The 16291-nt window shown below is 43.2% G+C and overlaps 1 protein-coding gene across 7 annotated transcripts in view; it reads right to left on the reverse strand.

Moving 5' to 3' along the window:
* Positions 1-16291, reverse strand: part of AP4S1 (adaptor related protein complex 4 subunit sigma 1) — a 45759-nt gene that overhangs the window by 19550 nt on the left and 9918 nt on the right. For 6 of the 7 annotated variants that reach the window (XM_075926986.1, XM_075926981.1, XM_075926982.1 and 3 more), the window contains 4 exons: positions 14656-14852; positions 10740-10826; positions 8093-8161; positions 5256-5357 (listed from right to left, as the gene is read on the reverse strand). In XM_075926986.1, the coding sequence (XP_075783101.1) occupies positions 5256-5357; positions 8093-8161; positions 10740-10826; positions 14656-14793 (396 nt within the window). In that variant the 5' untranslated portion in view covers positions 14794-14852. The remainder of the gene's footprint in view (positions 1-5255; positions 5358-8092; positions 8162-10739; positions 10827-14655; positions 14853-16291) is intronic. The other variant, XM_006116375.4, reaches the window with a different exon arrangement.

Below are 16291 nucleotides of genomic sequence, written 5' to 3' on the forward strand. Positions count from 1 at the left end.
GATGTGAGATGCAAACAGTCCACATCTGTGTGTTTCTTTGGGGTCTGATGAGTGTTGGCCTACAGTATTACCTCAAGAGGGCTACTGTTAACGTTCATATATAAAATAGGGATGTTAGTGTATAGTTGAGTAAACGATTAACTGATAAGCCTTGACTACATGTACTCTCCTCTCCTCTCCTCCCCTCCCCTCCCCACTGTTGCCTTGGTATTACAGGCAGCCAGGAGGAGGGGGATAGAGGGAGCCAGTGCTTGTGAGAAGCAGGCTTTAAGCAGACTTCCCAGGAGCACTGGATCCACACTGCCTGTGATATAGAGGCAGCAGCATGGAGAGTGAGGGGGCTGGCTCTCTCTCTGTCTCTCTCTCTCACACACACACACACTTCCTTCAAAAGGGCATCCTGCATGTATTGGCTCCCACAGACCCACCTGCCCTCCACTTACTGTCCCCTACAAAGGCAGCGAGGAAGGGCAGGCAAGAGCCAGTGCTGAGGTGAGTCAGCTTAAAAGCTGTTTTTCCCCCAGCATCAGCTCTACAGTGCTGCTTGCCCCACCCCTTGCACTGCTGCCTCTGATGTGGAGAGGTCTGGGGGGGCCGGCTGCGGTGAAGCAACCTCTGTCTACAGTGGCCTGGGCTCACCGCATACCAAGGCTGGTCAATGGCAGCAACCCCTGTCTGCAGGGGCTCCGACCTCTCCGCATACAGGGGCTGCTGCTGCAGCACAGGCTGAGGGAAACTTGTACCCCATGTACAGGGCCTGCTCTCAGCCCACACTGCTGCCTCTGTATCAGAGGTAGCAGCAAGAGGTGGCAAGCACCTGGTGGGTGTGGGGAGCGGTTATTTAAAGTGACTCTCCGCATGGACCAGCTCGCACCTGCTGCCCTGCGCTGCTGCCTCTGATACAGAGGCAGCAGCATTGGATGGCAGGAGGCTCCTTGGAGTGGGGCAAGCGCACTGGCTGCCAGCCCTGCCCCTGGCAACTACTGAATAACTGTGTAACTGCTAAGATTTCATGCAGTTACACAACTATTCAGTTACACGGTATCTAACATTCCGAATATAAGATGGGCTGTCTTATAGTGTTAATATGGCTGACAAACTTGATTTTTCCTGCTTTTTTTTTAAATTTGGTTTTAAAGGTGTAACCTTAATATACATTTAACGTGTTTTACATTTTAATACTGTCATTTATCAGGACTTCTGAGCATTTACTGACAATGTGCTTTTGCAATAGCAGGTAATGTGTGTGCTCAAAGATAAACTGGACTAATTGGAACCTTAAGGCACCCCATGGAATTCTAAACTACAGATTGGTGCTCCTTCATATGTAGCAATTGTTTACTTCATATGAAGTAAACTTCCGAAAATCAGGCACCCTTAGGACTCAGGGGGTGCAGAATGATCAGATATGCCGGACTATCGGAAGGGGGGGCTATGAGGGGTCTGGCCCCGGACCCCTCATAGCCCCCCTTCCGATAGTCCGGCTCTGCCCCAGCCGTTCCTGATTCAGTCATTGCTGGTCAGTCTCAGCAGCAGCTGAATCGGTGACGCCTGCAGCAGAACAGCTGGAGTGCTGCCTGGTTTGTCCGGTAGCGCCGACCCTCAGTGCTGTGGGACCAACCGGGCAGCCCCCCAGATGCTCTGCCCCCGGCGTCCTGATTCAGCCACTGCTGAAACTGATCAGCGGATGACTCCAGGAAGCCCGAGGTAGAGCTGCTCTGCCCTGGGCTTCCTGAAGGCAGCCGCTGATCCGTTTCAGCAGCGGCTGAATTGGACAGCTGGGGTGCTGCCAGGTTGGTCCGGCAGCGCTGAGGGGCAGCGCTACAGGACCTACCCAGAAACACTCCAGCTGCTCTGCCCCCAGCTTCCCTGATTCAGCCGCTGGTCAGTTTTAGCAGTGGCTGAATTGGGGAAGCTGGGGACAGAGCAGCTCCAATGGTCCGGCTGCCCGGAGCACTTCCGGGTTCCTGATGGTGCCGGAGCATCAGGAGTACCGGACCATCAGATGCCGGACCATCAGAGTTTTACTGTATATAGATTGCTTGGTGTTAAGGATTCAAACAAAAATGTGAGTGGGAGATACGGGTACTCAGCACCTCAGAGGGAGAGCTCTTACTTACAGTGAATTATAGATTTGGACTGTGATGATCACTATTTTGAGTCATCTATTTTTCTTTCCTCTTATTTTTCTAAAATTGTTGGATGTTACCTTCAGTTCTTTCTTAGCGTCTTGTTTTCATCATTAAGCAGTGTTGATTGCTTTTTAAAATCAAATTCATGTTAATTTGTATACTCCAGTGTTATCAAGACAGGAAATCATCATGGGCTTTAGCCACGTGCTTCATATACAAACATTCTGAATCTTACATATATGTTTGCTGCCACACACATACACTGTGTATTTCTTTTAACAGGTATTTTGAATTAAATTGAAGAGTCAGCTCATGCTATTGGGCCACAAACGATTGGTGCCTAAGCTGTTTTACATATTACAAATTGTATTTTAATGGGATAGTTGTGCTACATCATCTAGGGTGTTAGTAGTCCAAATGTTTTTCTACCTATTTATCTGCTAGTCAAACTGCTATTAAAAATGCAAATCTGAACGTTCCAGGGTCACCACAAAATTGGTGACAAAATTGGCTTTGTTTTTTCTATACCCTCTAGTCCACAAGAGTTCTTCCTTTCTCTTAGACATGATTTTCTTAGCTTGTGGGAGAAATATTTCAAAACAAAACCTCTCTCAAGAGAGTATACTAAAGAATTAAAGAGAAAAGGCCTAATTCATCAGTGGAGATGCACCAAGCATGAATATGGCCCAATTGTTGTACAAGTAAGATTTGAGAACCTTTTCATAAGTTACTATCAAAGTAGACAATGTATGTGCTCCCTAAACTTCATAAACTCCCTATTCAAATTTTCAGGCAACTCTTTATTGGGCTGGTTTATAGTAGGAAATTTGAACTATTGCTGGAAAAGATTCTCTCGGGCTTTCCATGACAGAGGTGAAATTGGTTTAAGTCCTACTGAAGGATCTCAGCCCCCTTTCTAATCTTCAGGGTACACCAGCATTCCTCAAACCTGTGTAACTATGTGCCCTGTTACCAAGTAGTGCATGCAGCAGATAGTTTAGTGGCAGAGAGATGCATGCCTGGCTATGCCAACGGTGTGTGTAAATCTGATTAATCTTGTCCATGCATTTCGAAAATTCCTCATTGTGTGAAAATTCTGACCAACAACAAGTAGTATTCACAAGGATGTTGCACCTTAATTTTAAAATTCAAATTTGAATTTATATTCAAAATGTAGCCATATTGGGCCATAAGTAGACATTCTATATATATATAAATAAAAGAGAGAGAGAGAGAGAATGAATTACTCAAATTATATGCTTAGCTCCCAAATCAACCACACACACACCCATCCCTCTCCAACAAAGCACTTAAAATAAGCACAGTTAAGTACATACAAAAATATAAGTGCATAATTGTCCATGGACCCTAGACTCCCATTATGATTAATAGGACCATGTTAGGCAGATATTTCCACTGGGCTTTGGTTTCAATGTATGGGAATTGACAGGTGTTATGGAACATAAATTAACACCAGGCAAGTTCCCTAACTGCTATTAGATGGACCACAGAGTTCCTGTAGAGCCTGTTCCCTAGATTATGTACAAGCTTTTAAGAATTTATGGGGGAAACAGATATACTTTTTTGTGACTTTGGTAAAGAAATGTAAGAACAAGTAGATGAAAAATAAAAATACTTATTTGTTATATATTACTCTCTAAATAAGGCATCTAGTAAAAATTGAGTATTTGAGTGTAGAGGGTTAAGTGTATTTAAAGACAAGGTCATCTCAGTCATTGTTGCTTTCATGACCAATACCCAAGATTTCCTGTCAAGGGCATATTCTTCTTTCCATTGTTAGCAATAGCAAACCTCCTTATGAAAACAGGAGCACAGCCCTGTTGCCTAGGCATAATACAAAATGGAGTCTGAGGGGTTCTTTTTCCCTCAGCCGTTTTTCCCGCCAAAACAGGTAGAGGAAGGCTGTGCACCCAGCACCAAAGGCTGTGCACACCTCCCCAATTGTCTGCGTGCGCTCCCATCCTTTGCACACGGCACCCAAGTCTTATGCACCCAGCTCTAGTTCTCTGCACCCCGCTGTCTTCATGGTTTTCCCGCCATAAAGTGTTTATATATCCCTGTCAAAGAGCATTCGTGTTCTTTGGCCCCCTTCATGTCCTGTGTGTATCTGTAATCATAATTGTTACCCTGCGTCATCGTCTACCCGGAGAAGGCCAAGGTTCCAGCCTGCAGTCTGACAAGACTACCCCCTGCTAGTGACTTTAACCGGAATAAGAGAAGCCTTTTCCGCTCCCACTAAGACTTTGGGACTTATAACACTGTCTCGCTTACGGATACTCGGACAGGATCCGGTGCCCACCACACATCCAGCTCGTAGGAGGCGAGAAGCATCCATCGAGGGATCGCTCCGTTAGTTCTCCCTTAAGGCTTTTCACTAGCCACGAGGTTGAAGGTCATGGACATCGAACATCAATCGCTGCTTTGAATGTAATGTATACCCTTGTGTGTGTGGGACTCTTCTATCTTCTTCTTTTCCAGGGTTAGGGTGGGACTGTTGCTAAGTTGTATGTTATTTGCTGATGTTTGATCTTACCTTTAAAATACATCGTTTGGCCCTAAATTCTTGTTGTTTGGTGATTTCTAAGCCGTTTCCTTGGTGATTAGATACAGGATACCAGGCTGAATCTGGCTTCTGTGGGAGGGCACCTTAGGCTCTAATTAAATTGCATAGCTCACAGCACAGTAATTGTTTACCCCAGCTCTCCGGGTAACAGCCCAAGTTTAGTTCTGTAACAATGGTAACCTTTTTCTAACATGGCTGAAGTCATTACTGTGATGATTTTCTTTGTGATTGGTAAAGCATTTAAAATTTAAAAAAAAATATTGCAACAGAAAAGCAAACCAAAAATAATCCATCACCTCACTTCTCTGTATGAAAACCTGATTATACAATTCTTTTTGTAACCAAGGCCTCTATCTCATTGTAACCAGTCACCTTCAGAAAAAAATTTGCTCCATGGTAGCACTGTCTTTATGTTGCTATTGAGATGTTAAATAAAAGGTTCCTCAGTAGTAGTAGCAACCGCTGTTTCTGCTGTGCCCCAAGAGTGTGCTACTTATTCTAATATTCATTTGTTAAATCATAACATTGGACTGCTTTACCTTGAATGTCTGCCAAACAATACTACAAGCCGTTAAGAATAGGAATACAAAAAATGACAAATGGATTCGTGGTAATACTGAAAAGGATACATCTAATTCACTCTGGAAGAAAAAAAAAAAGATAAGCATCAGTTTTAGTTAGCTGATATATGAATTAGCATTTACCTCGTGGTCATTAAGCATTACATTAAGGGATATGGATGCAGTTGTGCCCCTCACTCCCAGCAGAATGCTCCATTCCAAAATGAGTAGGACTACGTTGTCATATGTTCCTTCACTGTCTCTGATCAGGGACAATGTCAGGGGAGAAGTAAGAGAGGGAACAGGGCAACTGCCCTTGGGTCTAGCAATTTAAAAGGGTTCATGGCTCATGGACACTGCTGCCACTACCTCCACAGCTAGAGCAGCCAGAATCCTGGGCCATTTAAAATCACTGCCAGAGCTCCCAGCACCATGTTTCCTGCATCCCGAGCGCTGATGAAGGGCTGGCTGAGGAAGGCTAGTCTCCCTGCTGCGGGCGGGACCCTGGAACCAGCTCCCCTAGGGCCAGTGAAGTGTTTTGTCAGCCCTGTCTGTGGTTAGAATTCTGTCCAAGATGGGTGGAGTTTCCTGGAAGGGGGAGATGAAAGTTGCCACAGTGGCTATGTCTAGACTGCAGAGCTTTTCTGGGATACCAGAGGTCCAAGGAATGCGTCCGCTTTTCTGGAAAAGAAGTCAGAAAAGCAGATGTGTTCTTGTGGCATCCCTGTAAACCTTATTTTACAAGGAAAAAGGGATGTTCCAAAAGTTTTTCCAAAATCTGGCCCTGTGTAGATGGGCCAAATTTCAGAAAAGCCTCTTGTAGAAGTAAATTGTAAAAAGATAGGCAATTTGCAATATGCAAATTTCATTTTTTCTGATTTAACTTTGTAGTGTAGACATGGCTTATGTTTCCTTATGCCTGGGTCAGGGTCCAATATTCTACTCCTGATTTTTATTCAACTGTCCACTGACATAGTGCGAGGTTTGCTGTGGATTCACGATATCATATGGCAGACACTCAGAGCTCTGATTTATGGACCCTAAAGAAAAACATAATTCAGCCCTCTCCACTGACTGAGTTTGACATCCCAATTTAAAAGCTTTTTGTGTATCACAAAAATTGAACTTTAAGGCTGTGTCTAGACTGCATCCCTTTTCTGTAAAAGGGATGTAAATTAGACACATCGCAATTGCAAATGAAGCGGGGATTTAAATCCCCCCCGCTTCATTTGCATAAACATGGCTGCCGCTTTTTTCTGGCTCGGAGCTTTGCCGGAAAAAAGCGCCAGTCTAGATGGGGATCTTTCGGAAAATAAAGCCTTTTACGAAAGATTCTTTATTTATTTATTTATTTTTTTTTAAAGAGGAATAAGGGATCTTTCGGAAAAGGTTTTATTTTCCAAAAGATCCCCATCTAGACTGGCACTTTTTTCCGGCAAAGCTCCGAGCCAGAAAAGAGCGGCAGCCATGTTTATGCAAATGAAGTGGGGGGGGATTTAAATCCCCGCTTCATTTGCAATTGCTATGTGTCTAATTTGCATCCCTTTTACGGAAAAGGGATGCAGTCTAGACACAGCCCAAGAGAATGATCAATTAAATTAATACTTAAGATTTTTTTTCCCTACAAAAAGTCACTAGGCACCCAGAGGCATACATTCCAATCCAGTGTGCCTGATTATAGTTGTGTAGCTAGCATCAAAATCAAGGGGAAATGACAATGGCAAATCCCATAGGCAACCTTGATAAAACTGCTCCTGATTCTGTAAAAGTTCTGTGGTACAGCAGCATAAAGTCTAATAACTGAATTTAAAAATAGAAATTCCCTGACAACAACATAGCACATGCAAGAATATTTAAAATCATAAATCTAAAAATACAAATTTGACAAAATGTCCCTCTAGAGCAAGACAGATGTTCTTTTCTTTCCCACTATTTTTTAATAGTGGTTGCTTTTCTCTTATGTTGTCACCATCACAAGTTAACAGTGCTGCTAGAATTCTGTAAATACTCAGACTTACTGGTAATTTAATACAGTACAGATTTATTCCCTTGGCTCTGGTTTCCACCACAACCTTTAGTTGGACTTACAAGCCTATTATACAGTGACCTGATACTTATTCTAATGTAATATGCTCTGAAAATACAACAATGGTATGCTATGTGATTTCTCTATCCTTATACAGTATGGGTATGTCTACACTACCCCACTAGTTCGAACTAGGAGGGTAATGTAGGCATATGCACTAGCAAATGAAGCCCGGGATTTGAATTTCCCAGGCTTCATTTGCATAAGCGGGGAGCCGCCATTTTTAAAACCCCGCTGGTTTGAACCCCGTGCAGCGCGGCTACACGGGGCTCGAATTAGGTAGTTTGGACTAGGCTTCCTAATCCGAACTACCGGTACACCTAGTCTAATTTACATCCCTTTTACAGAAAAGGGATGCAGTCTAGACACAGCCTAGTTCCACGAGGTGTACTGGTAGTTCGGAATAGGAAGCCTAGTCCGAACTACCTAATTCGAGCCCCGTGTAGCCGCGCTGCACGGGGTTCGAACCAGCGGGCTTTTAAAAATGGCAGCTCCCCGCTTATGCAAATGAAGCCCGGGAAATTCAAATCCCAGGCTTCATTTGCAAGTGCGGTATGCCTACATTACCCCGCTAGTTCATTACCCCGCTAGTTCGAACTAGCGGGGTAGTGTAGACATACCCTATGTCTACAATGCAAAAAGGGAGAAAAGCTAACCTGTGTTAGCTTACAGATTCAAACAGTAGTGAAGACACAGCAATGTTTTGCACTGGATTCCATGGCTCACTCACCACTCTGCTGAAATATCTGTCCAAAACCTCCACAAAATTATGAATTAGCTCATATACAGCCATCTCATTCTGAAATATAAATGGAAAGCAAGTTAAATATTAAATTAATGGATAAACATGCAATTCATTCATGTTATTTTAATGTGAGGTGTGTTTTTTTGAAATGCAGACAGAAAATAATTCAGCGAGTAGCACAAATAAATATACTACCTTAGGCTCTCTTAGTAGTACCTGTAGATATATCATTATTATATGCTATATCTAAGCCAAACCACATGCATAGGTAGTATGTCAGTACAACTCTGACTGACCTAGAAATCATTACAGCAGGGGTGGAGCACTTGAGGCCTGTGGCCCATATGTGGCCTTCCAGCTTGCTTGAATCCAGCCCCTGATGCTCAGGGACCATACCCCTCCCCCACTGGGGAGTCCGCACTGGTGCTCCAGCTGCACCTCTTCTCTCCCCCTCCCCCCATCAACCCCATAGCTAGGCTAGAGAATACAAAATCTACTAGGCTGGGCCCCCCTAGTCTCTAGTGTGCAATGGGAATGTCTCCTCAGTTGGGGTACCACATCAGTGAGGGTTTGAGGGTTCCCCCCCCCCTCACTTGTGTGCCGTTCCCGAGTGATTTTTCTGTGGGTCAGCGGCCCCTGACCCAAAAAAGGTTCCCCACTCTTCCATTACAGCAATGAGTAGCTAATATCCTTTTATGTTACAAGCTTTTGTATTCGTTTCCAGCAGCACTCGATCTGTACAAAGTATGAACACTAATGGCAGCTGCTTGCTTTTCTGGACCCATTTCTAACCCCAGTAAAATCTAGCACAATGAGTGGTCAGAAAGGCATCTTAGTCTAGGTATCTGGCTTGTCTGTAATGATGCTGATATCTCTTGTGAAACCCCAACTCTGTTTGCAAGGTAATATTAGTATCTTATCAGGAAACAGTCACGTGAAATACAAAGAAACTACTACTTTTCCTACACACCACTTTTTAGGTGATAGAAATAAGGGTGTTTGATAGAATGACATCTTTAAATTTAACAGAAATTGTGAAACTGCATTGTGGAAAGATGGAATACAAGGCTGTAGTGAGGGTGTATAGCCTCCCTCAAAGACAGATGCAGAGGGAATGCCACAAGCTGCCTAGTTGGTGGAGCCAGGAGGACCATATCCTGCACACTGGAAGTGGAGGAGTGGAACAGTATAAAAGGCTGGCGCAACAGCTCAGTTGGGGTTGAGGACTGAGTTGCTGAGAGAGACAGGTGAGTCTTCCCTGCTGCTGGAGTGGGATGCCAAGAAGAACCAAGGCACTCAAGGGCCTGCCTGAGCTTCCTGAGACCCCTGACATTCTGCCTAAGGAAGCTAGACAACAGTTTGGTTAAGAGCTGGTCTGATAGAAGGTCAATGTGTTGCAGACGGAGCTCCCCAGTGATTCAGTGGTGGAACACTCTGCCATTATTATTATTATTATTAGGGTCCTAGACTGGTAGCAGTACTCCTCCTCCTTAGTCCATGAAACCTGTGCTCCTCAGAAACCCCTTCTAGACCCTATAGGCCAAGGATGGACAATAATTTGTGAGGGGGGCAGGAGGGAAGATTTTAGCAATTGATTAAGGGCTGTACTTTTCTATGGAGGGGGCTGCAGGGTCTGGGGTGGAGTTGGGGTGCAGAAGGGAGCTTGGGTTAGGGGATTGGGGTACAAGAGAGAGTGTAGGGTCAGAGGGAATTTAGGTGAAGGGAAGGGATTGTGTCCTGGGACAGGGGATTGGGGTGCAGGATTTGGGGGGGCGGTATGGGTGCAGGAGAGGGCTCCGACCTGGTAGAGGAAAGTAGGAAGGGGTGCAAGGTCTGAAAGGGAGTTGTGACCTGGGGGAAGGTGGGTGCAGAGGGTTTGCATGATGACCTTGGGCAGGATGGGGTGGTGACTGGGGCAGGGAGTTGGAATATGAGAGGGGGTGGGTACTAGAGGCAGGCTTTGGCTGGGAGGTGCTTATATAGGTGGCTCCCAGCCAACAGCCCAGCAGGATATGGAGGCAGGCTCTTTGCTTGCCACTGTCTCAGGCTGCTCAAAATGGCAGCTTGCTCACTCCATGTGCCTTTTTGCTCTCTGGATGGGGAAGGTGCTGCTCCCACCCCGGCCCAATCATTGCAGCTCCCTTTGGCTGGTTTCCAGCCAATAGGAGCTGCGATGATTGGGCTAGGAATAGGGGCAGTGCTTGAAGTCTCTGCCCTGCAAGGGGTGTCAGCAAGCCATTTTGAGCAGCCTGAGACTGCAGCAGGTAGAAAATCTGCCTGGGGGTCCCAGTGGGGTGGCTGTAGACTGGATCAAAAGGCTTGGTAGGCCAGATCCGGTCCACAGGGCATTTCTTGCCCACTCCTACCATAATCAGTGATTGTGGCTCCAGCTATGCCTGAGTACAGGCCAGAGCCTTGTTTGTGGTCCCTCCCTGCTTGAAGGCTGGGGCCCATTCAAAAATGCTAATTCCCCTCCCCTTTCTTTGTTCTGAGAGTACTGTGAAGAGGTATGGCCTCCCTCAGAGGTCGATGCAGAGGGATGGCCCCTACTGCCTACAGCAATACAGTCAAAGATCAATTTAAATCACATTGTGCTTACTTTTTTCCCCACCGATTAAATGTAATGTCTTACCTCTGTTTCATTGATTCCAACCACTATGAAAAGGGCTGCATATTGTCGATACACCAGCTTAAAATCCTTATACTCAATGAAAGAGCACTAGATAAAAACACAAATAGTTAAACATTAACTACCACATTAGTCGTAAGTTGTTACTAGACACTATGTATTATTAGGGATGTGCAAATATGTAAATGGTTAACCCATCAGTCTAGGTTTATCTGTTAACCTTCATGGTGATACAGAGGCAGCAGCGTGGGGGGAGGCGGCTCCTTGGGAGCCAATACTTGCAGAGTCCCTCCCACCAGTGTAAATGTGTAATCACTGAATATTTTTATAAACATGTAACTGCTGAAATTAACATTTTAACATCGCTAGTATTTATTAAATATACTGTAATGTATACACACAGGGCCTCATCTCTCATTTACAGAAGTTTCATGTATGTAACTTGTTAACTTCACTGATTTACACTGGTTTCAAGGAGGAAAAAATCAGGTTCACAAAGTACAAAGGGTTTCTCAGTCTTCACCCCATAATGTCCTTCCTGAAGTGAAGAAAAAAATCAATGAGTTATTAGGGCCTTTCACCTGTGGCTCTCAAATCACTTTACATCAAGGAGAGTTTTATTCACACTCTATACATGGGGAAAACTTGAGGGACACAATGCTAGAATGATTTGCTCACGATTCAACAGCATCCCGATCGGTTGAGCATCCCTTTTCTTTTCACTTACCTCTCCACACAAAAAAGATTTCAAAGACGACAGGAAAAAATCATTGTTAGGTAGAAAGTTATATCTAGTTTATGAATGATGTTAGGGCAATGTGTTTCCATTTCTTGCTTTCTTTCTTTCAATTTATGGGTGCGGAGGGCAGAAAAACATCATTTCTTCATTTATATGTTGTTAAGGCATGAGTCCCCAGCTGGTGGTGTTACACAGTGTCACAAGACCCTTCTTCTTCAAAGGTGAGCAATGTTAAACTTTTTTTAAATGTTGATTATTATTAATTTGAGATCTATTGTAAAAAGCAGTAGAGTTTGCTCTCAACCTTAATCTCTCTAATTAAGGAGAGATTAATTATTGTGGCAAAATTATTTTCAAAACTGGGCAATGGTGCCTTTGCTGAGATTCTGGAAAGAGAGGATTGCCAGTGTGATGTCTGGCCATCTGTGTTCTAGTACTGGTATACAGAGTGTAAAATAAATAAGGGGGGGCAGTAAAAATAAACCCACATTCCATGTAACTGATTTCTCCCTTGATAGGAAATGGATCTGCAAAGCCCTGCCCACTGTGCAGTATTGTCAAATCATGTCACTTTATTGTGAGTCTTGAAATATTTAACTTTTTCCTTTAAGCCTCAACTCTTGGAGCCATGTAATTGCATGTACAGCCAGTCTGAGGTACAAAAACATAGATTTATGACCATTTGTCCTTACGAACAACCTCCCATTAAGCGCAGCCCTGAGTTACGAATGCAATCTGCGCTTACGAACAGCATGGTCCCATTGAAATGAATGGGGTCCAACTTCCAAACAGATCGAGTTATGACCAAGTGCTTGGCATGTAACTCGTTCGTAAGTCAGGGACCGGCTGTATATCCCAGCTTTCTTTTTTTAAAAATATAGATACCTTTATAACCCTTGTGGTTGCAGATCTGAAACTCAAATGCTCAGAAACCAGAAGGCAAATAAAACCTCAAGTTTGCTTTTTAGAATTTTATGACTTAAGATACTCTTATGATTTTTAGGGTCTGATTCATGATTTCTGAATCCTTGTGGCTGACATTACTACTTGGCAGAGCTGTGATAATTTCTTTTACATATAGTTCAATGTGCAGGGTCAGGTGACAATAACTAGGCAAGGGAGATTAAGAGATTCTGCTTCATATTTCTTATGTGCTGCCTGCAACCCATCCCACATTTAACTAGGGGTGCTTGTAGGTCAAAGCATTTCAGCTGGTCTCAGTTCCTATAGTCTACTATATATTTGAGAGCATTTGTACATGAATTCTGTCTGTTCAAGAATTCCTGCTAAACATGAAGAGCTTGGACCACCAAATTTGGTATACAGCTTCCTCTTATAATAACTTTAAGGTAAGGGTGTGATTGTGTCTGGACAATGGGATGTGCCTGGAATGGGATTTTTCCCCCTCAAAACTAAACAGAAAAGAGACAATCACCAGGCATGTGAAAGCAGGTGGCTGGGGATGCACCCCTAAGTCCATATGGAACTGCTCCATCCTTGAGCCTCCCACCTCCTAGGTGCCTCCAGTGAGGGTGGGCAAGGCAAGGAGGCTGAAGCTTCCCTCTTCCCTGCCCCAATTCACACAAGAACATTGCTTGCTGCTTCCCTTCATCAGGGGACGAGGGAAAAATGCACAGTTTGCTGAATTCCTCACTCTGGAGAGCACAGAGGGCAGACTAACCTGGATCTGCCCCCGCCAGGTGACATGCACCTCTCCTCCAGCTGTGCTGCTACAGTTGCAGCGGCCATGGAGAGGCCCTTTTCACTTGGCCCCAAGCTGCTGCAGTAAGAGGCAGTTAGGGTAGTCCTCTCTCCCCAGGGCAGCTCTACCCCAGACCTATGATTTCAATGAAGCATGTGTATTTTAATTTTATTTTCCAAAAACTAATTGAGTTAAGGACCTGAGCAACACTGAGTAAATCTTCTAGTAACATATAAATGAGAGAGAAGAACTATGACGTAGCCAGGGCTTGATGACTAGCTCTACTGCAGTCAGTGGCAAAACTCCCATTGCTTCAACAGGGCCAGGCAGGATTCCATCCAGACTATTTCATGCTTTACACATCAGAACTAACACCTTCAGTTGCACCCAAAAATAGGCTGTCAGTGCAGGCTGCAGATCACATGTTCAATGATTTCCCTGAGGCTACCTCTAGACTGCAACCTCTTCTTTCGAAAAAGTGAGCCGCTTTTTCGAAAGAGAGCACCAGACAGTCTGGATGCTCTGTTTCGAAAAAGCCCTGTTTGCATTCAAGAACGCCTTTTTTCAAAAGAACACTTTCGAAAAAAGGCGTTATTCCTTGTGAAATGAGGATTACCGCCATCGAAAGAAAAGCTGTGTTCTTTCGATTTAATTTCGAAAGAACGTGGCTGTAGTCTAGATGCAGGTGAAGTTTTCAAAAAAAGGCTACTTTTTTGAAAAAACCCTGCAGTGTAGACACAGCCTGAGAGAAGTACCACTATGCTAAGTGGACAGAATTTCTACACTAGTTGAAGCCTTTGAGTGTTCTTTGCACACAGTAGAATATAAAACATACAGAATAATCCAATACAGAGCTAACAAAAGTACAGGAACCCTGTCACTACCCTGTACTGACTCATGAGTAGGAGTACTGGCTCAAACAAGCCCTCTACACTTGTACAACAGGTCTAGAATTCTCCAATATCTCTGTAAAAAAAAAAGAGAGACTTTTGTATTCGGTAAAAGGGAAGATATTTAAAAATCCCCAAAGTAATTGAAGTCCTAGAAGTGAAAACACAATCGTTTTCTTAACTTTGGAGTTGGATAAGCCACACCATTTTTTTAGTCATTTGACCTTGAGAGAGGCTGTGTGGCCAAAATATTTCAGGAATACAGAGAAATTCTTGCACTTCTCTTTAATGCTAGTTTTGTTTCTATTATGTAGTATATGTCAATTTCTATAGAATGTCTGGAAAGGAAATGTCATTCTTGAGAGAAGCTGGTTCTTGCACTACATTTACAATAAACTAACTGTAGTGAAAAAGAACACAGATTTCCGTATGATCATTCATGTCAAGAAATACATTGGCAGGAACACCTCACCTCGCACACAACATTCTAATATTTCTTGAATGTAGTTCACCATGTAATATTCCTTTTTTTGGTTCAATTTCGATCAGAAGAAAAACCAAAACAAACAGACACACAAACAAACATACTTGCTCTTTTGAACGGGAAAGGCAATTTTTGATTACTTCAGCTTCTAGCATTGTCCGCTTAGGAATTTCCACATGTTCATAATACCTGGAGAGTCTTGTTTGGCCTTGTTTGTTCACCATGAGAAAAAACTTTATCATTTTTCTGGTCAGCTGAGAAATAGTCTGTTACAAGATGTAGGTAAGCGGAAACTGTATTTCTGAAGAAAAACAACAGAAGACACATGGGAGTGTTATAACACTTTTGAATAAGCATTTAGTTGGTTTTGACTTTTATATTAACTGGGTTTGATGTCATTGTACAACTGACGTAAGAAAGAAGAAATCAAGTCCATCTTTCCTATCTTGTTGATGTTTTTAATTTGAACTCACTATTGCATGAAACTATTGAACAATTAGAAGCCCTACCAAGATTTTTCTACTGTGCAATAACACCAAAAATCTCAAACTAGATTTTTTCAGATTTTTGCTGTAAAGGCAAATATAATTGTACTAGTATGGAAGAGAAATAGGCTAAGAAAACTTAATGTAAGAATTAGTATGTTAATGTCTAGGATCATCAAAGCCTATGTAGGATTAGTCTGAGTTTAGTATTTGTGCAGTTCACTGATATGCTGTATTTTTTCCTCAACCAAATTACTTTGAAAATGCTTAGTAAATGTTCTTTACTTCTGGGAAATTGCTCTTAAAAGTATAAACCATATACATAGGTGCTATCCTTTTTCTTTGCAGTACAGTATCATAAATCAACATTTGTATGTTAAAGGATTTTAATTATTAGAAAATATAAATATAGGCCAGTATTTTCCTCTGCATTCTGTGCATGCTGGATACTTTGGGTCAAACTCTGGCTAATAACTGAGTCTATGCCTATGCAGGAACAACTTTGGAGCACAGGAAAGCACGGAACAGATGGTTCTTCTGCTCCTGGACTCTTCCAAACATGTCACTCTATGACTGTAGATATTGAGTAGTGGGGGCTTAGGTGACAGGAGCATAGCAACATTTCACCTCATTGGTGTGATGGTCTGGTAGTGTATAGGGATGTTACATTTCATTTAATCAACTAATTTCATTTATTTAATCTATTAGTGAGTATTGACTAACCCCCACTGCGGCTCTACCTTTTAAATGTATTAAGAGCCTGATGACTGGTGCGCAGCTGGGGGGACCTGGTGTGAATCAGGCCAGCTAATTCCTGGCTTGTGCTGGTGTCATGATCATGAGGGTCAGCCAGCAGCATGGGGATTAAGGGATGAATTATACCTAACTCAGGTAGAGTTAGACAATAGGAATGTAGGTAGGAATCTCAAACTAGGACAAAGGAATTTTTGGGTTTCCCTCCTTTGTCTCTGGGTGTAGTTTCTCTCCAGCTATTGAAGGGGACAGGATGTCTCCCTCTAAGAAAATACTCTTCACATCTGTAAGTAGGATAAAGTTTAGATAAATGCCTTAGGTTTTATTGTTTGGGAAATGGGATCTGGTCTGTGCATTTAAAAATGGGTTTTGCTCTCCTTTGTAACTAAGTTCCTGGCCCATGGTAAATTTCTCCTCTGTGAGTATATTATTTTGTTACTGTTCCAGCTAGTCATTACGCTTGCAACAGGAATATTGTGGTGATGATAAAAGTTCTCTCTCT

This window comes from Pelodiscus sinensis, chromosome 4 (assembly GCF_049634645.1).
Source record: "Pelodiscus sinensis isolate JC-2024 chromosome 4, ASM4963464v1, whole genome shotgun sequence".
NCBI lineage: Eukaryota > Metazoa > Chordata > Testudines > Trionychidae > Pelodiscus > Pelodiscus sinensis.